The sequence below is a fragment of the Ctenocephalides felis genome, unplaced genomic scaffold (genome assembly GCF_003426905.1).
Source record: "Ctenocephalides felis isolate EL2017-DRISC unplaced genomic scaffold, ASM342690v1 CF-g0.4_SCAFFOLD_01886, whole genome shotgun sequence".
Taxonomy (NCBI): Eukaryota; Metazoa; Arthropoda; class Insecta; order Siphonaptera; family Pulicidae; genus Ctenocephalides; species Ctenocephalides felis.
Window position 1 is genome coordinate 7,884,464 of NW_020538040.1, and position 23,601 is coordinate 7,908,064.

Genomic DNA, 23,601 nt, shown 5'->3' on the forward strand with positions numbered 1-23,601 from the left:
TTAAGTTTAAAGAATCACATTAAACTAAGAAGGTTATCAGAAACATCAGTTTCGATCAACTACTACATGCTATTTAATAGAACTGTGTACATTTAGAATTCAGTAAGACACAAAAACCACATACGATTTTGTTAGAATATTTATAATGTGTTCAGATTCTAAATAAGTTCAAGGCAGTAAAACAAACTTACCTGTTAGTTTCTGAATTTCCAAAACTGATGAAAAGTTGCTGTCTGATACGAGCTATTCGTTGTTGTTTGCTGAGAGAAACCTGAAAAAGCAAAATAATAAGTAAACTGGGCGTAAGGGCATTTTCTCTTGAGGCAAGACGTATAAATTTCCCAATATGTAGATCTAATCAACTTAAAAAAAATTGAAATTCAGATATTTTGGTAAACTGTTCACCTGTTCATTTAGAAAATAAAATTTTTATTATAACTAAAAGATCAATCAATTTGCATGTAATGTCTTTCTTATAACATACTTAAATGATCAATAATTTCATAAACTCAATTAATTTATCCCCATTTCATATCCATTTTGAACTCTAAAAATGTATTTTATTCAAGTGGCCGCCAACTGTAATCAGTAGCTACGAACAAAACACAGGACGCTCAAGCGCGCAGCGAATTCTAAACTTTGATGAATTTTTATAATTCAACCGCTGAACGTAGGCCTATAATATTTTAGTATATTATTTCAAACTACAAAACCTATCGTCATATAAAGATTCATCGAAATCGTCATAAAAAATTGCAACAAATGGTTACCAAAAGAATAGCTCTTCAGATCTTTACCAAAAACTAATCAGCACAAATACCAGATTGTATCAATACTTAGATTGTTCTTTTTTTTACTTTTCTGCTAATTGTAAACAAACAGCTTGGCCGATCGTCGCATCATGTTACATCGAATGTTTTTTGAATTTTTGAAATCGGTTCAGCATTTTTAAAGGAAACGTCGACAAAAAGTCAAAATCTACTCACAAACACAAATTCATTTAGATCTCAAACGATTAAGAATCAGATTTTCTCTGCCAAAAACAAACTTCTCCGCCGGTTGTTAAAATCTAAGTTACTAATCCATTAATATTTTCCCCCAGTTTACCATTAGTCCACATATTGTTCTGCTGTTGCTGCTGCGGTAAAACTGCGGGCTGTGGCGGTCCAAACATATCAGCAAATGGATTTCCTAATTGCAGCAGATCGTCACTTGGTTTACCCGATACGGTGCCTCCATTCTGTCCAGTGGAAGCCGGTGGAGCTGGACCAAACAGATCCACTATGGGAGGCAGCTGCCGAAGCAGGTGGCTGAGACGATACTGGCGACGAGAGGAAGGGATTCGTGCTCGAGTTTGCTCCGGCTGAATTTGTCGGACTCTGAAGTTTTGACTGGAAATAGAAAAGAAGGTGAATAGAACTAGGTGTAAGTGGCATTCTAGGTAAGGTTGAAAATTGACTTAACCAAAATTTTTTTAACACGACTAGAAAAATCTAATTCCATTTAATAAACATACTTTATATTGATTCATAGCAGCTTCCTCTTCAGCAAGAGCCTGTGCCTGAGATTCTCATCAATACCATTGGAATTTTCGAGACGAGAACTTTGTGCTGCACTGCCAAAAGCATTTGATGTCGAACTTAATGCAGTCACGCCACTTTTCACATTCTTTTGGTTACTGCAAAATGACAAGCAAAGAACGAAGTCAACGAAAGAAATCAATTGAATCTAAACAAAAACCACCAGCTCAAACTCTTTTTGGTATCACATGTAAACCTATTTTAAGTTAGTAACAATCAAACGTGTAAAAATACCCGCGCCAGTCCTCGAAACGGGTATTTTTACCCGCCCCGCATATAGTGTCTTAAATGGTCTTTTCAAATTTTTTTACCTCGCTGTTTGTGTAGGAGTATTGGCAGCGCTTCCTCGCTTTCCTTCTAATGAAGCCAAATGTTGCTCCAGAGCATCTAAAAGTGAGCTGGGAGCCTTTGTCAAATCTGGAATGTCTCCTTTGTCAATACCAACATTCTGCAAAGCAAATAGTAGTAATTAGGAACCAGTTAGGAATAGGTTGCAGAAGGATAATAAAAGTATTTTACTAAGAAGTAGACAATATTCAGTTAATCTAGTATTTCAGTAGTTTTTCTTTACCTCTGCTACTTTCAAGAACTCTCCAACCCTGTCCATTCGAACCAGGAATTTCTTATACAGATCTAATGCATCCCTGCACTGTTTTTTATTCATATCAAAATATTTCTCTAAAAGATTTATGATGCCGTCATTGTAGCAGGCGAATAGACGTATCAGATCACGGAAGAGCAGCATGAAGCACATGTTGATGACTCCATTCGTTAAATCATTTGATGTGCAGTCAAATTCCAGCAGGCAATCCAGTTGCTGCTGCAGGACAGGGAGGGTTTTAAGCAGTTTTTCGGCGTGCATGGAGCGGAGTGAACCTTCATCTTTCCTAAAAGGGGAAATAGATTATGCTTTGGATATTCATTAGCTTAAAATTCTAGAAATTTGCAGTTAAGATATTAAAAAAATCGATAGAAAGTGTTCATATTCATATTTTAAAAATTAGTCAAAGTTTGTAAAAAATATAATAGTCAAAATTTGCGTCAAAAGTCGCTTTTGTGATGTGATGAGTATCTAGTTATTGCGCCTGTGCGGAAGGAACTTATGAAATGATGTTAAACGAAAACCGCGTTGTAAAAGTACCGCGTTATAGGAGTATGTAGCAGTATCGGCTTCTGGTTATAAAGAAATGCTTTCTGATAAGCGAATTTTATCGACTATTCTAAAGAATGAAGACAATATTGAAATTATCTTACTTACCCCCTTTTAACTTTGCAGAAGTCGAATGCGACTGTCCTGTATGAGTAAGCTTTCTCATTCAGGTATTTGGCATATCGCCTTATAAACGGAGACATGTCATATCCTAGAGAAAATAATTATTGAAAATTAATTTAATAAATGAGAAGACATTATCTTACGTATGTTTATTACTGTTAATTGGAACCAAAATGTTAAAACATACATAACGTACCAGATTCCGAACGTGAGAGTAAAATTTATCAGTAGAATATATTTAAATAGTTTGAAACATTATTTATTCTATATATTAATTGAAGTACACAATTTTAAAAGGTTCAGGTAAAAAATTGATAAAGAATGTATTAAAATATTATGTCAATTATTTAACTTTAAAACTAAAAATTTTTAAAAATATCAACAAATGCCAAACCAGAAAAAAACATGAGATTAAAACCATTGTTTGATGAAAAAAAAACAAATGATTAAATAAAATAAAATATTAAACTAAAAGTTAATTAAATTATGTATGATTACCAAATTGTAAATAGAAAACGAAACGCATAGCCATATTTTATAAAAACAAAGGAGGTTCACAAATGCTGATCCAGGATCGAATACAGAATTCTGGTAAATACTTGTTGGTTGAAAGAAAGGTGAATCAAGGCGAAAAAATCAAACAAAAATAAAACAAAGTATTGAATTAAGACTAAAACTAGCGCCTTAAAGAAAATTGCTGGAACTTCCACCTTCCTTATGTGTAATTATCAAAATCTCCATAAAATATCTGATAATTTGATGTGCATATGTCTAATGATTATTTTTGACCGGCAAATGGCATTTTCTTTACTTTTTTACTAGATTTCCGAAACCGCTAACCCTGCCTTCCCAAAATTTTGTGAGTTGGCACTTTTTGCCCCGTATCTTCGGAACGTAGGTCTAGCTACCTTCGTCAAAAACTAATCAGCACGTATTCTTATCAATACGAATCGAATGTTTTATTGAATGATTCAAATCGGTTAACCGGTTTTCCCGAAATCGTCGACGAAATTTTGTATACACGTACATAAATTTTAAGGTATCGCCAAAATGACCAGAAACCTCTGAAACGTAAAGACATAAAAATTTTCATTTTCGATTTTTTTGCGATTACTATAGCTAACCCCAGGGAAAGCTAAATATTAAAACAAAAATGAAGTTAATAAGAATCTGAATCAGACAGCCACCCAGAATTCAACCCTGGATTAACATTTGTGAACCCTCTTGTTTAGAACATATTTTTAAAAGCAATTTATGGTGCCAATTCTCGGATAAAATAGAAATGTTATGGAAATGCTAAGTTACGGGTCTATATTCGTATGAGTTGGTAGTAAACTGTCAAAAAGCTATGTATTTGCTGAGCGATCAGGCGTTATATACATAAAAACCCAACTTCACGTATATGTTATCAAGGCAGAACAGAAAGATGCACTTATAATAAAATTGATATTTTACATTTGTGCGTTTTGTAGATTAGTTATGTGTTTTTGATCAAACAGCAAAGGCATAGCTTTTTGACAGTCAGTGACTACCAATTCATGCGAATTCAGACCCGTAACATAACATTTCTGTTTTATCCGAGAATTGGCCCTTATTATAACTATGAAATTTTTATTATTGTTAGTTGTTAGTAAATCAACTTACCAATTTTAGCCCCAACGGCTCCTTATGTGAGCGGGAACAGAAAAATCATTCGTGTTAATAAATATTATTCTATTAATGGTATTGTTAAATAAATTGTTTAATCTGATGTCGAATTTTGAAAAGCAATTTAGAAAAATCAATGTTAATTTTTGAATGAATTTGTTTTTCTTTTTTTTTTAAAACATTAGTATTCGTATGATGTTTTTGTTAGTAGAAACAGTGTAACTTATTAGAAATAAACAAAAATTAATTTAATAGTTTATTTTCTGATTATATATTTACCACCTTGGACTCCACTTTTATCCAAAAAATTACTAAGTTGAAATGAGGAATTGCTCGAAGCGAGGTACTGTGTAAACCGCTGGAATAAAAAAAAAAATTAGATTAAAAATTATGCAAAAAAAATAGAAAAAATCGAGAAATATTAAAAAAAATTGAAATTAAAGAGAAGCTGCAGAAGCTATAAGCAAAAGAATTTACACTTTTTTCTAATTACAAAGAAACTGCTCTGCTGATCGTCGCGCAAATCTGACCAACCACAATCTTCATTGAGATACATCGAATGGCTTTTAAATTTTTGAGATCGGTCCAGCCGTTTTTGAGAAAACGTCGACGAAAGGTAGAAAAGTCTGTTCACAAACAGGCACACACATACTTTTTCCAAATTTGGTCTCGAACGATTCAGAATTGTTCAGAATGGTTTGAAACGTCGATAAAACAAAACTAGTAGTGTATGGCCTTGTGCCTTAAGCCAAATAGCTAGAACTTCTCGTTCCATAATGAAATATTAGAAGAATATTAAATGTTTTCAAATATATCATTATAAATACTGTGACTATCATTATTCATATTTTATAGACAAAATATAAGAGCTTATAAATGAGACGATGACGTTTATATAAGTTTACATGAAAAGTGAATAAACAAAACTTAATCAAGCGGAGTTAGAATGAAGGACCTTATCTCATATTTCTAAGAATTATATAAACGGAATTGTAAAGTTAAAATATTTATTTCGTGTATATAAATGAGCTTTAGAATATTAGCTACAATTAAAATTGAAATATGAAATATTTTCGATACTCAAAAAATTTTTTTAACTTTTTTAACAATGTTTTCCTTTAAAAGGGTTTTTTGAATCATTCAAATTGGAAGCTTTGTTCTCTCAAAAAGTACCATTATTTGTACATTTAGCTCCGTATGTCCAAAACGGCTGGTCCAGCCTTTGCCACAAACTCATCACTAGTTCTCGCCATCGTTACAATTTGAATGTTTTTTGGATCATTCAAATCGAATGCACCGTTCTCTCAAAAACTCGATTTTTAATTTATGCACTTTTACTCCGTATTTTCAAAACGGCTAGACCTGCCTTTGCCAAAAACTAATCAGTACATCTCCCTATTAATAGGAATGGAATGTTTTTTGAATATTTCAAATTGATTGATCCGTGCACCCAAAATCGTGGACGAACATTTGTATCCACACAAAATACACACACACACATCCATTTTTTGTAAGGTAAGCCAAAATGTTCAGAAACCTCTGAAACGTGAGAATATGCGAAAATATTGATTTTCAATTTTTGGCGATTACTATAACTTATCCTTCTGAAAAATGTTACTTGCCATTTTTAGATAGAATTGATGCAAGAATTCACATCCTATCACAGTATTGGGCATTGGATTTAGGCATTCTATGCACTACCAAAAATTTGCTGATGTTTCATATGGAATAAGTGCAGCTATAGAAATAATTTATAATAAAAGATAAATGAAATAATATTCCATACTTAGAATGAATCTATGAGGGTAGTTCATAAAGCTCAAAAGCATCAAATTCCACCAATGAAATAATACTATTCATAATGAACCAACAAAAGCTCAAACAGGCAGGAGCAACCAGATTGAAGGAGCTTTAATTACATGCTCCTTCCAAGTCTCGTGACATAGAGCACATAATTAACTATTATTAATAACTATTATTATAATGATTAATCGTTGAATTGTTTCAAATTACAGATTACTTACCTCATTACCATATGCTAGCATGTGATGTACCGTGATTAGTGCTTTGTAGACTACGACCCAATTCGTGTTCTGCGACCTCTCGACCAGTAAATTTGCTAATTGGGGTATCGAGACGTTTGGCTCGTTTGTGCAGTGTACTAGATCTGGAAAAGAAGGAAAATTATTTATAGAAAATTTATTTAAAAAAATTATTGTTGGATTGAACAAATAAAAAGCAGCAATAATAATAAATTTGATACTCACACCATAAGGTGGAAATTAAATAAGTAATAAAGACAACTTAAAAATGAACTTCTAATGAACAACATAGAAATGTAATAAAAAAATTTATAGAAAATTTATAAAAAATAATATTTTTGCATTGGAGAAAGATAAAATAGCAGTATATGTCAATAATAAATTACATTGATATTGTACTATTTTTTTTTCTTTGTCAGTGTTTTCCAACGCAGGACCCATAACCCATAAAAGGGCGTCCATTAATCACGTGATCGATTTTTTAAGAATTTTTAAATAATGTAATATTTTCTTAGAAAAATGAGTGCAGCGTTGTCACGTCTAATTTGGCGAACTCCCCCCCTCCACCTAAAAACCTCACGTAATTAATGGACGCCCCCAAAGTCAATTATCTCTAAAATCATGACAATATCCCAAGAAAATCGGACAACGAATATTGTATGAGGATTATTGTCAATGAGGTTAATTGAAAAAGTTGAAAATAAATAACAATTAAAAAAAAATCATAAAAAGTTAACATTTTTTTATTAAATTCCGCTCAAATTAAGTTGTGAGTGAGTCTGGTATATAACAGATTTGTAAAAAAGTTAAATTTTTTTTATGGAAATTTACTTGTACATTTTTTTTAATGTACAGATGGGTAAAAAGTTGGGAAACATTATTCTCTTTCTAGTTATATATTGTATCGATTTTGTTAGAAGTATTATAAAAAAAAAATCTAATAAATTTAAGCATAGTGTATTTGAATTAATTTATGTAAATAATAGGTTAGTGAATTCATGAGCAATGTTTTATTAAATAATATAAAATTAGTGGTTTTGTGGCATATAAAAGTAAATTTCTGGAAAAACATGGGCACATTTTGAAAATGTCGATGAACTAATATTGTTATAAATTATATTATTACTATATTTCTATATTACTATAGATTAAAATTACTATAATCAGTTTATAAAATGTAACTTTCAAAGTGTAACTAAAAATATGTGTACGAGAGCATTTTTAAAAATTCAAATTATTTTCAGAGATACTACTGTTTGACCATGATTTCCTCATCTGTTTCCTTCCTTTTGGGAAATTTTAAACGCGTTTTTCCTCAAAACGCTCTTTATCAATACGATGCCCACGATTTCTCAATTTCTACTGCACATCTGAAATTTTCAGAGAATTTTCTCTTTAGGCTTCTCTCGAGCATACGAGGTGTGTTCAAAAAGTACCCGGAATTACTAATAATTAAATTTCGCGGGTCTGGAGTGTCTGATTGTCAAATTTTTTTTTTATTGTGTTGGTATACATGCCCCTAAAGTATGATGAAATTTTCAGCTATATTCACTGTTTACTTTGTCTGTGGTAGTCGCTAAGGTTCGACGTGTTTTTTCTGAGCTCGGCGATTTTTACAATGGAAGAATTGAAAAGTCAAAGAATTTGTATTAAATTTTGCGTAAAAAATGAAATAAAGTGTTGCAAAGTGCAAAAATTCACCAGATATGGCTCCGTGTGACTTTTTCCTATTCCCAAAGTTGAAGAGACCCATGAAAGGACGGCGGTTTTCCTCGATTGAAGAAAATCGCTGAGAGTGCTCAAGGACATATCAAAAAGTGAATATCAAGGGTGCTTCGAAAATTGGAAAAAACGCTGGCATAAGTGTATTATATCTGGGGGGGACTACTTTGAAGGGGACCACATTAATGTAGACGAATAAATAAATATTTTTTTGAAAAAACGAAAATTCCGGGTACTTTTTGAACAGACCTCGTATATATACTAGCCTCAGCCCCAAATTTCAATTTTTGATATTTTTAAAAAAATTTAGAAACTCAAAAGAGTGGTAAGAAAAAATGGTCCTTTTTTAAAAAAAATAGTCATCAATTAGTCAAAAATTTTTTTTGACTCGATCTTAGTATATGCCATTGCAACCTCATTCTAGATTAAAAATCTAATTTTTTTTTCTTTTTGGATCACTAGAAGGGTTGAAACCCAGGGTCACGTGTTAATTTTTTAAAATTAACCACTTCTCGTCTTATTTAAAAAAAATAATTTCTGTGCCCTTGCAACGTTGATAAATAAATAATAAAAAAAATAATAGTCAAAAAAGAAACTTAAACTTAACAATTACCTAAAATTCTGCCTCTACACTAGAATACCCCTTAAAAAGCATCAATTTTTAAGTATTCTGAAGATTATGAATCATGATGTTTTCCATAAAAAAAAAAAATTCCACGCCTGTAAGGGCGTAAGTTTTATAACCTAAGTTATATAAGCTTATATAAATTGAATAATCGATAACACAGTCCTATCTACCTAGTAATTAATAAAACTACGTTTCCAACGTCTATTTTTCAATTTGATTGAATTTTCCTTAGTTCAATCCCTGCACGTGTCCCCGTCCAAGTGATCCGTCTCCTATATCATTATTTACTATTAGTCTAAATGAGATCTTATTAGATTCATGGCGAGAATGCGGAGAAGTCGCATTCAACACTCCTTTGTCGAACGAAAATAGAAAACGTTCAAATATTCATTCATTCATCCATCCAATACAGAAGTACAAGAACAAGAACAAGAAGGTAGGAGGACACGAGGTCATTCTAAGATTAGAACTTTAGTGGTGGTATCATCAATGGGTAGATACGTTGAAGAAAATTACCTATAATTTAAAAAATAGAAGTATATTTAGAAGATTTACATAATATTTTAACTTCCCGTAGGGTAGTTATAGTAATCGAGATCCAAATTTTTGCATTTCTTTACGTGGTTACATACGTTTATAGTTACAGAAAAAATGGATGTATGTGTGTGTGTGTGCGTGTGTGTGTGTTTGTGTTCGGATACAAATTTTCGTCGACAACTTCGGGAATACGGTTCAACCGATTTGAATCATTTAAAAAGTATTTAACTTGTATTGATGAAATGAAAATTTGACTAAATTTTTGGAAAGGCAAAATCAGCGGTTTCGAAGATCCAATAGTAAAAAAATATCAATTGGCAGTCAAAAATGATAATTAGACATAGATATGCATATCAAATTATCGGATATTTTATATAGATTATAATAATAAGTACAAATTTTGTTTACATTGCTATGGGTTCCGTACCAATGTTTACTCGAAAGACTGCGAGACGGCGCTTATGCGCTCTCAAATTTTGATATTTTGGAAGTGCTATAAGCTATTATGCTGATTTGACTTCATCATTCGTCGATGCTACAGATGGCAACCCAAACTATTTTCCATCTCTGTTTTATGAATTTTACTAATACAATGTCTGTAATGTGGCTAATATTTATTAATGCAGCAATGTCTGGTGAGGGCTATATTTACTTGGAAACTAACTTATGCTAACTCTATTTCCAAGTAAAAACCGTTGTCACTACTGCTTGACATGAGGCTGGTCAAAGTCTATATATATAGAGAAATGTGTTCACCAACTCTCCAGATTGGTGAAATGATTGAAAGACACCGACGAAAAGCCGAACAAAATGTAATAAAATGTTTCCAAAATGTAACTAATTATGTTGCAATATAGACAATGAGTTCCTTTGTAACCTTATTCAACCAATTTTTTTTTTGAAAAGTTGGCCAAAATTTTGATTTTGTATAATAAATGTGAGGATCGAATTTCACATGCAAAATGGTTTTTGAATCAATCTAATCGGATACTTTGTTTCCTCTAAAAACTATCATTTTTTACAATTTTAACTCATTATCTCTGAAACGGTTGAGGCTGATTTTGCCAAAAGTAGTAATCACTTCTCCCCATCGTTACGAATAGAATGTTTTTTGAATCATTCAAATCGGATGCACCGTTCTCTCAAAATCTTAACTTCTATTTTCTGCACTCTTTATTTCATTGATCAATGCGCCCGAAATCGTCGACGAAAATTTGTATCCGCATGCACACGCACACACACGCACACACACATACACACACGCACACATCCATTTTTTTTAAGGTATGCCAAAATATTCAGAAACCTCTGAAACGTAAAGATATTTAAAAATTTTCATTTTCGATTTTCGCTCATTACTATAACTTACCCTACGGAAAGTTAAAAATGGTAAATATTTAAAATAAACGACTTGTATTATTTTAGTACGTTCTTTAGGATCATGATATATATACATAAAAAGTAACATTGAAAAATTTTTTTTCAACAGTTAAATACGGAGAAACTGCCCAACCGATTTTTTCCAAACCTAATCAGGACAATTCCCAACTGATATTGATCGCACGTATTTTAAATTGTCCTAGTTGATTCAGGATTTTTATTAAAATTGCGGAGAAAAATAGTCTAGAAAAACTAACTAACGTGATTCCAATCGAGATCCATCACATGGCTTCTAAATTTTTTAAATCGGTTGAGATGTTTTTGGCTTACAAACACATATACTTATACCCAAATTTACTTCAAAATCGCTGCAAAATGATTTGAAACGTTGAGAAAACAAAATTAGCAAATCGGATTTTTGGGGAAAGGAAACATCTCCTTCGAGACTCATATCAAATTTCATACGTGCAATAAAAATTTCAATTCTACAACAAACTGATAAACGCCATACAAAATTCTACTACTACAAAGTATGTAAAATAATCAAAATATTTACAATCAATTTAGCTCTGAATTATTAGGTCAACGATGCGATACCGGGAGGCCGTCATGTGTCCATTTCTTATCAATAAAAACAGCAGGACGCCCCCCAAAATTGAAAAACACGTGTGGTCGGTCATGTTTTATATGATAACGTTATTATCAATTATCAATTTGGAGGCGCCGCCAGGATTTAATTACACCGAAAGCGATGCATTTCTGTAATCTCTGAATGGAGAGATGCCATATTTACAGCAAGTGTCAGTTTTATGGGTCAATTAGTCTGTTTGCAGCAGATGGTAGAAATTATTGAATTAAATTGATAATTTAATAATAAAAATATGAAGATAATTCAATAATTGTTGCTCATATTTTATAACTTTTATATGTATCGTGGATTAAAGATGAATGAAATCCATAATCAAAACGTATGCTGGATTTATGGAATTTCTAAATTATCTAAATGTGGATTTTATTATAACTGATAAGAATAGAAATGCTTGATTTTTTAACTTCCCGTAGGGTAAGTTGTAGTAATCGCAAAAAAATCTAAAATGAAAATTTTCATATATCTTCACGTTTTAGAGGTTTCTGAACATTTTGGCATAAATTAGAAAAAATGGATGTATGTGTGTGTATGTGTGTGTGCGGATACAAATTTTCGTCGACTATTTCGGGAACTCAGATCAACCGATATGAATAATTCAAAAAACATTCGATTCGTATTGACGGGGAGACGTGCTTATTAGTTTTTGGCAAAGGCACGTCCAGCAGTTTTCGAGATATGGGACGAAAAGTGCCAAAAATGATAATGCAATTATTGAGAGAACGGAGTGTCCGATTTGAATGATTCAAAAAATCATTTAATTTGTATTGACGAAACGAAAGACTGATACATTTTTGGTAAGGTACATCTAGCGGTTTCGAAATGCCAAAGATCCGTGACCAATAAGGAGGCGTCCATTAATCACGTGACTGTCTTTCAGAGATTTTTGGACCCCAACATTGTGTATTTTTAATATTTGAATTTTTTGAAAAAAAAATAAACATGTGAAAAGCATATTTGATATTTTGTAATTTTTTATTAAACCCTCGCGTGATTAATGAACTTCAAATTCTTAAAAAAACACCAAAAAAACTAATTATTTACATTTCTCAGGGAATCAAAACAATGTTTGAAGGATGAAACATATGTATGACTGCATATATATTTTTTCGGAACCTTAAAGTAGAGTTTGCCCCAAAAAGGTTGAGAACTACTGGTATATTAATCTTGAATTTGATGTTGAGAATTGAATTAACGTGTATTTTATTTTTTGGGCGTATTGTTAACAAAAAAATATGATTTTTTGTAACTTCCTCTAGGGTAAATTATAACAATAGCAAAAAATGTAAAATGAAAATTTGTATATGTCCTTAACGTTACAAGACCTCCTGAACAGTTTGGCATACCTTAGAAAAAATCGACGTATGTAGGTGTACATGTGTGAATACAATTTTTCGTCAACGATTTGGAGAGCACAGATCAATTGATTATAACTATTCGAAGACATTCGATTCCTGTTTATGGGGAAAGTTGTACATTAGTATTTGCAAAAGGCAGTTCTAGCCGTTTTAAAGTCACAAGGCAAAAAGTGCAGAAAACGGCAATCCGGCTTTTGAGAGAACGGAGTGACCAATTTCAATTATTCAAGAAACATTTTGCTTTTTAGACGGTGTAAGAAATAATTGAGTAAGGCAGGTCTACAGCAGTTTCACGATTTAAAAAAAAAAAACAAAAATAAAATTCATATTTTTGATATTTTTCAGAAATTTCAAGCTTTTCAAAAAATATAAAAAAATCTCAAAATATGCAAAAAATATGCATCAAATTAAAAAAATCACTACTGCTTGATATCAACTTGCACGCAACGCTGGGTTTGATTACTATTCTCTGGGAAAACAGATTTTTCAATGCAACCGAGGTAATATGAATGTTAGCATGTTTTCTCAAAATTTTGTTAACATTGTTAAAAAAATGTTATTTAAATTTACTAACACTAATTACTTCAAAATTACTCATTTCAGTTTTACGTGCTAGTTTAGTGCCTTCATATACATTATATTTATTATTTATAATCTGTTTATATATACTAACGACAAAATTATGTCAAAACTTCTTCTTATGGATGTTATATCTGCCTCTATGGATGTTATACCTGCCAAGATTGAAAAAAATGTAAAAATTCATTAAAACTACTATCACTAATTAATCCACAATTACTGTTTTAGTGTTACATATTAGTGATATACATATGTACAGTACGTTGCTATTTTTCCATTTATAATCCACTAATAATGACCATCAAAAATTTCATTTATTCGATGTTATGCCTCCCATGATTTTACACTTATTTATAATTAAACCCGAGTTGATCACGATGTTAATTATCTAACAATCTTTTCCAGATCCCGTCCAGACGGCAATTACATTCGAATGTTTATTTAAAACATTTAGTCTGTTTTGTACAGAGTAAAGTAAGACGGACTGACCGAATAAGTGATGATGAAGTGTTTTGTAATTCGAGTTCAGTCGAATGGAGGTCAATGTTTCTTTTTAATGAGTTTAAAACACAAAACATTAAGACATTGAACTTGTCATACACATATGAGTACATATACCGCAATGAGATTTTTTTGCAATTTGCCTTCGAGATGTGTCTCGATGAATGAAATCGATATAATGAAGCTGGATCAATGAATGGTAATTGTTGAGTTGATTGATGAAATATAGATATTTTTGAAAATGGTAAATAACTGATGTTGTAGGTATTAGACATTTTAGTAAAATGATTTGTGGAAAAGTATATGCTAATTCAAACTGTATTACTCTGTGCAGAAGGTTAGAACGTCCCTTTACTCATTTCCCTACGGCATTTTCTTCACTCTACTTCTATAATTGCTTAAAGTAGATTGCAATATGGAAAACAACTAGCAGTACATTAATTAAAAGCCATCATTAATACTTCATAAATGAATAAATAAAAAACTGATAAGTTCAAGGTTTAAACAAACCTCCTAAAAATTTCAGGTCTACGACAAGCGGTTTAACTATTGAAATTCATTATAGTTTGGAATAGTGTGTACTTTATGTTCCATAGTTATAGAATTTATTAAAACTCTCCTTCGATAATTCAAGTTGTTGGGTTATTATATAACCCTTGTAGCTATGGACTGTATTAAACACTGATTTGTTTGCATATTATGTATTTGTTGCAGTTCTAATTACAATCACTGATTTGTTACTAAGTTATAATGAAAGAAGATATATTTATTTTTATTGGTTATTTACATGTTGTTAAGGGGACTTTACTTTTAGAGGTGAACAACTAGTTCAATTAAAACACTCCGCGACCCCCTCCCTACCAGGGGTAGCAACCATTCCGTGTAAAGCTTAATGCCCTGAAGTTTGTCACCTTCATGGCCAATACAATAAAACGAAAAGACGTCCGAACACCGTGTATGTAATTTATTTATTTATTTATACGCCAATCGGCATTATAATGTATGAAATTTATTTTTATATTGAAAATAAAAAAGATGTTTGGCAAATTTGTTTGAAATTGAATAATGTGCTATAGTTCCTCTCGTTAAGACAGTCTACGGCAACGGCAATTTTAAGTTACCCGGCGCTTCCCACAATTGTGACGAGATGGAGGGGTTTATGGACCTTTCATTGGGGGTGATACGGCTATGTAGTATAATTATAGCATTGTTTCCTCAATACTAGGAGTTATCTTAGTAGTAACTCGCCTTCTAAAATACCTGTAATTACCTGTGGAGGTTAGTACTTTTATACTTATTTTACCTATTTAATAACTTGAAACAATTACCAGTATGTATTTGAAGAAGATGACAGTATTTGCATACCGCCATGTTTCCTACCTAATATTCCTATTTCTAACACTGAATTAGGAATACATCGGAAGAATAGTTCTGATCCGACCTTGAGATGAACCTGTCTTTTTGTGACACAATAAATACACCACCATATATTGCGCCCTACAAACTCAATTGACCATATTAAAGGATTGATACTTGAAGATTTATTTGAAACTCTGAACCTTATACCACAAAAACCTTATTATATGCGGGTGGGGGATGTTCTATGCACTAAGGATCGTGCAATTTTTTGGCGACAAAGCCTATTGTCGTTACAATATTGATTTATTAATGATTAAGACGATTTACACATGTTGAGAACTTTATGCAACTCGGCATTCTAGTTCAATATTAATGGGGCAATTCTGCCGTAACAGAGCTCATAATATAGTGTTGTCATGGCAATGACTACGAATATGCTTGTTTCTTGGTAGTGAAAACTTAAAATTTTAAGATTGTTATGATAACAGCATCTTCGAAGGTGCTGTTATCAAAACATTCTTCCTTGCTTGTTTATATGTAAAATACGCCTGATCGCACAGCAAATAGACATTTATGCAGTTTTCACTACCAAGAATATTAAGGGCTCTGTTATGGCAGAATTGCCCCATAAGTTTATAATGATACTCAGAAATATTAAGTTTGTCTAATAATATTTTAAAAAGAACTTAAATTTAAATAATTTGTTTAGTGATATATTGAGTGATTTGTCGTATTGAACATACATATAAATAACTTTTGTTTTCTCATTTTTATTACTTAAAATTTCACTCTGAATAGATTTCTTTATATAATACATCTGTTTATTTTTTTAAAAAATAACTTCTCCATTAATCTACTTATTAGGTGTACAAAATTCTGAAACAAATTTAATTTCTGGAATTTATTTTTTATTTGTATTGATCCCAAACGCTCACAAATACGATACATAAATCCAAGACTCATCAATTCAATAAAATACATGAGTTTTGTTATAAGCACAGTCGTAATTTTCTTTGATTTTATAGTCCAGGCATTGAAGCTTAAATTAGGCAAGAATCTCGGAATTCGGGATACCCAGCTGTAAGTCTGTAAACACTTGTATATTGACGCCTAAAAGATGTCTCAAAACCTACATATGTTACGTACACCCTACCATATGTAGGTTTTCAGACAACTTTTAGGATGTCAATATACAAGTATTTACAGACTTACAGATGGGTAACTCGAATTCCGAGGTGAACTTGCTATAATGACTGGACTATTATATAAGTAAAAAAACAAGTTTAATGTTGATGGAACATACATAGAGCCGAAACGTAGGTAATAAATTCGATAAAAAAAAGTTTTATTCCACATACAAATCCAAGACTCATCGTCGATCCAATGTAACAACATATTAGTTTAACAATAAACTTCAGCTCCCAATTTTCCTTGATCTGTGACTGCGAAATCGCAAGGTCTCCTCGGCCACTAATTGCGCTAAATATGATAATGACCTACAAATCTAGTCGTTGAACCATCTAGTCGCACGAACGAATACGAATACGAATTCCTACTACTATAATATTATATTGCACGTCGTATATTTTATGTGCACGGCAATAAAACAAATTGAAATTAAATAATAATAATAATGTTATAAGGGAATTATCAACGGCACGCACACGGCGTGGAGGAGATTTGCTGATTCTTAGATTTGTTCGAAAACCTCGGTTCGCGGCACGTTTGAAAATCGTTAATGAGGTCACTCGTTAATCAGGGAAATGCGATTTACATAATAATTATTTTTGTAATTATGCACGAGTTTAATTATGAATCGTACGCTTTTTAAAACTTTCTTGAACTTTCATATTAATATAAAAAAATAACTGGTCTACATTTAACTGTCATCTGTTGAAAAATAAGTACAAAATAATTATAAATATTCAAGTTTTCTTTTTGATTTTAACTTTCGTAGGGTAAGTTATTGTAATCGTCCAAAAATCGAAATTAAAAATTTTGGATATATTTACGTTTCAGAGATTTCTGAACATTTTGCCATACCTCAGAAAAAATTGTGTGTGTGTGCGCGTGTGTGGATACAATTTTTCGTCGACGATTTCGGGTGTACGGATCAACCGATTGGAATGATTCAAAAAGCAATAGATTCCTATAAATACGAAGACGTGCTGAATAGTTTTCGACAAAAGTTGATCCAGCCGTTTCGGAGATACGAAGCAAAGAGTGCAGAAAATATGAATTGAATTTTTGAGAGAGCTGAACATCCGATCTGAATGATCCAAAAAACATTCAATTCGTCATGATGGAGAGAAGTGGTGATTAGTTTTTAGCAAAGGCAGGTCCAGCCGTTTCGGAGATACCGAGCTAAATGTGCAAAAAATGGCAGTATTTTAATTTTAATTCTGGCTGAATTCTATGTCTCACTCATATACATTAAATAAATAATTTTAATTTTGCAGTTCAGTTTATAAATTATAATTATAAAAAGTATTTATAGTGATCTATTTAAAAGCATTTACTATTCCTCGAATATTTGATTACGGAACGGGAAGTATCAGCAAATTGCCTTAATAACTTTTTCTAAAATTTCTAACTTTTTTATTCTATTTCATTTTTATATGTAAATATTATAAATTGCTACATTCTCGAAATATCAAAATATAAGTTTGACTTGTATCGTTTCCAAAAATAACCGAATTTTGAAAACAGCGCCAAAATGTTTTCATCGCGTCGACATTTCAGGCAGGCACATGGTCGGCACACGTCCGTCCGCGCAAATGTAAATAATCTAATAATGGACAAAGTATGAAAATAGTCGCAAAAATATTGCCACGACGTATACAGCATCAGCTGTAAACAAACGTCTTTTAGTATTATAGACACAAAATTGGCGCAACTTTTTTATAATGTCACAGAAAGAACAAACCATAAACTTCTCTTTCTGGAATGATATCTAAATATTCCATATTCCACAAGTACACGTAGTGAAATATCTGGGACTCCATCTAGATACAAAACTCACGTGCAAGGTACAAATAAAAAAGAAAAAAAAACAAATTCTACTAAAAATGAAGGAGATGAATTGGTTATTGAGCAGACAATCCAAATTACCCGTGGAAAAAAAACTACTGTTATACGAAGCTGTCATTAAACCAATATAGACCTATGGGCTAGAGCTATGGGGATGCGCCTCCAAATCGAATCTGGAAATTATGCAGATAATGCAAAATAAAATCTTAACAATATTCTACTCTCCCTAGTAGGTCACTAATCAAACTGCCTACCGCAATCTGAAAATGTTGGCTGTGTACGAAACCTACAAAGAACTGTCATCAAAATACCCGATTTTTTGAAAATCAATATGTAAATTAACAAAAATTATGAAAACAAACAAACATGAATTACATTTTGCAAATGGAGAAAATTAAATAGAATTTTATACAAGGCTGAAAAGTATAAAAAACATATATCTAAAAATATAATATCATAGATAATAAAGTATTTAAGAAAATAAGTGAAGCATATAATCGAATGATATTATATATGTTACTAAAAATGTTCAATTCTAATGAAAAAACATTGAATAATATAAATAAACTGTGATTCATTGTATCCTTGAATAGCATTCGTTATTTTAAATTTTTGCATGTCTTTGGTCATTTCGGCATACCTTAGAAAAAATGGATGTGCGTGCAGGTATATGTATATGTATGTGCAAATACAAATTTTCATCGACGAATTCGAGAGCATGGATCAACCGATTTAGAAGATTCTAAAAGTATTTGATTTTTATTGATGCGGAGACGTGTAGAATAGCGCAAAAATGCAAATGATCATTTGACATAAAGCACATTAAATTCAGATATTTCACGGAAATTTCAACAATATTTTAAGTTTTTTTTCAAAAATTTCAAAATTAAAAAAATAAAAACAAAGACCAAAGGGCGCGATGCTATTCCTTACAAGTGTTGAAATTTATTTTGAAAAAAAAAAACAATTAGATATGCATATGCAAAAAGCAATTTTTTTCACCTCATATTTTCGAGCAATTACTAAAATATAAAAATGTTACCAAATAAAAATAGTCTAAAAATACGTTTATTTAGTATCTTAAAAGATTAAAGAGGGATGGGGGGTTTGACAAAAAATAAAAAAATATCACGTGAAGAAAGGAGGAGTCTAGTGAAATATTTACAAAAAAAAATCCAAAATTAAAAAAAAAAAAAAATGTTACGGTTTACTCTAGGTACTAAAAATACACGTGATGAGGGAGGGGGAGTAATTTTAAGTATCACCGAAGTGGGGTTCAAAAATCTATAGAAATCGATTACTAGATTAATAAACTGAATCATATTACCATTTACAATAGGCTGGCAATGTTTTGATTCCATAAAACTTAATATGCCTAATAAACTCCTGAACATGTGGATCACTACACATCCGTGCTACACCTTACACAGTATCTATAATATCCAAAACACAAACAAAACCAACACATAGACTGCTCCTAGACAAAAATAGAGTCATGTCAGTATACTTTACACAAGTATTGTTTCAGCATCGTCCGTCCGTGACGGCATAATTAATGGGTACAAAAGACCCACGCCATCCATTCATTCATTCCGGGTTAGGAGAGGAAAATGTTATGCGAGAAAGTACTCGTATACTGAGAGACAGGTGAAGAGAAAGGTTTCGGATTGTTGGAAAATTAGAAAATAAATTAGTTATGGATATTTTGCCCTCGCATAACTTTAACCTATGTGGATGCCCTTTTGGTAAATATCGGGTAACACAGGATCAAGGGAACGTACCAAGAATTTTCGGCAGGTGAAAGCCTACTGAAAGTTGTAGGGACAAAGGCTCTATTTGCATGATAAGTGTTTAAAATCAAATATTTGCGTTTTCAAAGCTTAAGTTAGTTAACATTAGCTTAGTTATTATTTGTTGAATATATCTATAACAAAAAAAATAGAAATTCTTTGCAAGTACAGGGTGGGTCAATTTAAAGTTGAAGCGTTTGTCACTAAAAAATCATCATCGTTTCATTTTGATAATTCCCGTAGTAAGGGGGCGTCCATTAATCACGTGAGGTTTTTAGGGAGAGGGGGGCGTTTGACAAAAAAAATCAGAAAATATCACGTGGGGGAGGGAGGGGTATAGTAAGATATCACGTATTTATTTTTGAACTGATTTCAATCAATCATTCATTTTCAAAAAAAATTAATCAATCATTTTCAAAAAAAAATCAAAAAATTTACAGTTTTATTACGTAACTAAAAATACACGTGATATTTGTTGAGGAAGGGGGGGTATTTTGAATATTACCATGTTCACCAAGAGGGAGTGTGAGTCCAAAAATCCTTAAAAACTTGCTCACGTGATTAATGGACGCCCCCTAAGTGGTTAGAGTGACTGAATTTGAAGAAAGATTCCCGGTTCGGTACCCGCCTCGGACAGCCTGATTTCAAGCAGTAGTGACAACAAGCAAAGTAAAAGTAGCTCTTACCCCACTTTGCTGTACCATTAAAAGGTGTGGATCATTTAAAGTAGAAGCGTTTGTTTCCGAAAAATAATCATCGTTTTATTTTGATTATTACCGTAGAGTAAGTTAAGTAAGTTATTGTTATCGTCTAAATATCAAAATCCAAAATTTTTGCGTATCTTCATCGAACATTTTGGCCATAGATAAGGAAATGATTTTGGCATATGGCCATGATTTTGGCATACCTTCTAAAAAATGGTTGTTTGTGAGTGCGTGTGCGCGCGTGTACGTGCGGATACAATTTTTTGTCGACGATTTTGGACGTACGGAATGACCGATTTGAATTATTCTAAAAAATTCTAAAAAAAATAATCGATTCCTATTAATAAGAAGGTGTGCTGATTAGTTCTGACAAAGGCAGGTCCAGCCGTTCCGAACACGCGGAGCAAAAAGTGCCAAAAATGGTAAATCTGTTTTTAAGAGAATGGAATGTTGGATTTAGTTAGATTATTCAAAAAAGGTCAATTGTTTTCAAAAAATTTTAAATTCTCAAAAAAGATTTTTTTAAGTTAAAAAAAAAAAGATTCTTTTTTTAAAAAAATATTTTTTGGTACGGAAAGTTTCAGCAATTTGACTTAAAACACGATGCCATGCACCCCTAGTTTTTTTAATTTTTTGAACAACATTGATGACTATTTATAAAAATCTACTGGAAGGTAGCCGTAAGGCTAATGTTAAATATTTTTATTACGAAGTAACCTAATGGTCATCCTCTTCTTAATAATGATAAATGTAGTTGTAAGGCTAGAAGGTGTTAATTTCATTTAAAACATTTTAGATCAAGTGAAAATATATTTAAGTAAAAAAAGAAATAGAAGAGAAGATATCACTACTGCTTAATATCAAGTTCTATCTTAATTTAGACTCTAATTATAAAGGACTAAGCGTGCCACAAGCAGATTAAATTTATAGTAACAAGATTTGTAATAAAATAAAATTTTAATAAAGTAACAAATATTCATCATACTAGGATGTTGTAAATTTTTATTCTAGAAAAACAATGGACGAGAAACATATGCTTTTTTTTCCTTTGGCGATGAAAATGGTAAAGTTACAACACGTACCACAAGTTCTATATTTTTATTAAATTTTTATTAACATGCTTGAGTTTTGTAATTGTGCAAAATTTAATATTCAAGATTTTTCGATTTAACCTGCTTATTAATGCAAATAGCATAACATTCTATATTACTCATTTGGATTAAGTAATTTTATATTTTCGCATAACATTTCTCGTAAAATAAATAATCCACGATATTATTATTATTATATACGAGTGTGTAGTTAATAAATTATACATTATGCATTATGCATTCCGATTAAATTACATTTTAGGGTCACATCGAGGTCAAACGTTGATCCCGATAATAGTGTGACCAGTGACCACTGACCACCAGCACAAGTTGTTTTTATCAGCGAACACTCGCAGCACAAATTCGCTGATAAACTCTAGAACAAAACTTGCATTCGAGTTGAATCGTATCATGACCTCGAGAGATATTTTCATAAAATTATATTGAGTCATACTTGGATAAAGAGCTAAATCATACTTGGACAGTATGCGTTGAAAAGGAATAGTCCTACTAGAAGACGACTTTGGGAAAGTGACCAAGTACCTACTTATCAACGCACGGCCAGTATGACGTACGGTACCCACTTTGGGACTTGGGACAATAAAAGTGATATTACATATACCAAAAGTTTTAAATATGTCTTTTGGCCTTTAAATACATCCCAAATCGGTTTTTACATATCGGAAACCAAGATGCTCACAATTGGGGCAAAAGTAATACGACTTACAACCAAGCACAAAGGAAGACTAACGTTCTTGATGCAATATTTCCAAAGAAAGCAAAAATAAGACTCTCACTAGAAAGTTGCAACTTATAGAAATTTGTTGTTTTAGTAGTTAGAGATTTGGTCTTCTAGCAAGGAGGTTTCAAGATCCATACACCCAACGGACAACCTAATATCAAGCAGTACTGACCTCGAGCGTTAGGCAATATAGATGGGAAATATATTATCTTTCATCTCCTATCAGTATTACAGAATTTAATATATTGAAATAAATATAGAGATAAGCAACCATTGGGTTGCCTCCTCAAGGTTATGTACTCGAGAGGTATCACGACAATAATAAAGTCAATAAGTAATTTTTCGTGAAGTTTTGTAGGTTTATTAGCATTAAATTGAAAGAAGAAGTAATACATTATGCAATTAAAGTCATCTTGATCAAAAATCATAATAAATAGATTGTCATTACATGTCTTAGTTTTTAGTACCAAGAAGGAAGCATAACATAGGGTTTACTTGGGTATTAATAAGTCCATGAATTTATAAGAAAGAGTGCGCTAGAAGGTACCACAATTAGTAAAAATTATTAAAAAAAAAACTAAAGTTAAAAGTAACGGGATTTATCACATCTTTAATGACAGAATCTTTTTCAGGAAGTACCAACAACTGTAATACTGAACTTTTGGGACTGGTCCTTGGATGCTATTTCGAAATTCTTTTGTCTAGGGCAAAAAATGGAGCATGAATGGAAACATTCGAAGTAATTAAAATAGAATTTGATTCGAACAAAACATCATTACCTCATATCAGTATGTGAAATAAATTTCAGAATGAAAAGAAGAGTGAAGCATTAAAAGCAGCATCAAAGAAGAGAAATACCAAGTGAACATTAAAATACTCTAAATGTAATTAAGAAAGCATTTAATGTGCTCTTAATGTTTTTGCCTAGTCAGTACTATTGTGAAGCACCAATTTCGTTAATAAAGACATCAAAATGAGAAGTGAAAAGACCT

At 31.7% G+C, this 23,601-nt stretch overlaps 1 protein-coding gene across 1 annotated transcript in view; it reads right to left on the minus strand.

Moving 5' to 3' along the window:
- Window positions 1-194: 194 nt before the first annotated feature.
- Window positions 195-23,601, minus strand: part of LOC113378643 (phosphatidylinositol-binding clathrin assembly protein LAP-like) — a 56,064-nt gene continuing 32,657 nt past the window's right edge. The window contains 11 exon segments of the mRNA XM_026619201.1: window positions 195-271; window positions 1,108-1,285; window positions 1,287-1,391; window positions 1,517-1,560; window positions 1,563-1,678; window positions 1,892-2,028; window positions 2,152-2,467; window positions 2,839-2,941; window positions 4,498-4,518; window positions 4,780-4,858; window positions 6,525-6,667. Of these exon segments, the coding sequence (XP_026474986.1) occupies window positions 195-271; window positions 1,108-1,285; window positions 1,287-1,391; window positions 1,517-1,560; window positions 1,563-1,678; window positions 1,892-2,028; window positions 2,152-2,467; window positions 2,839-2,941; window positions 4,498-4,518; window positions 4,780-4,858; window positions 6,525-6,667 (1,319 nt within the window).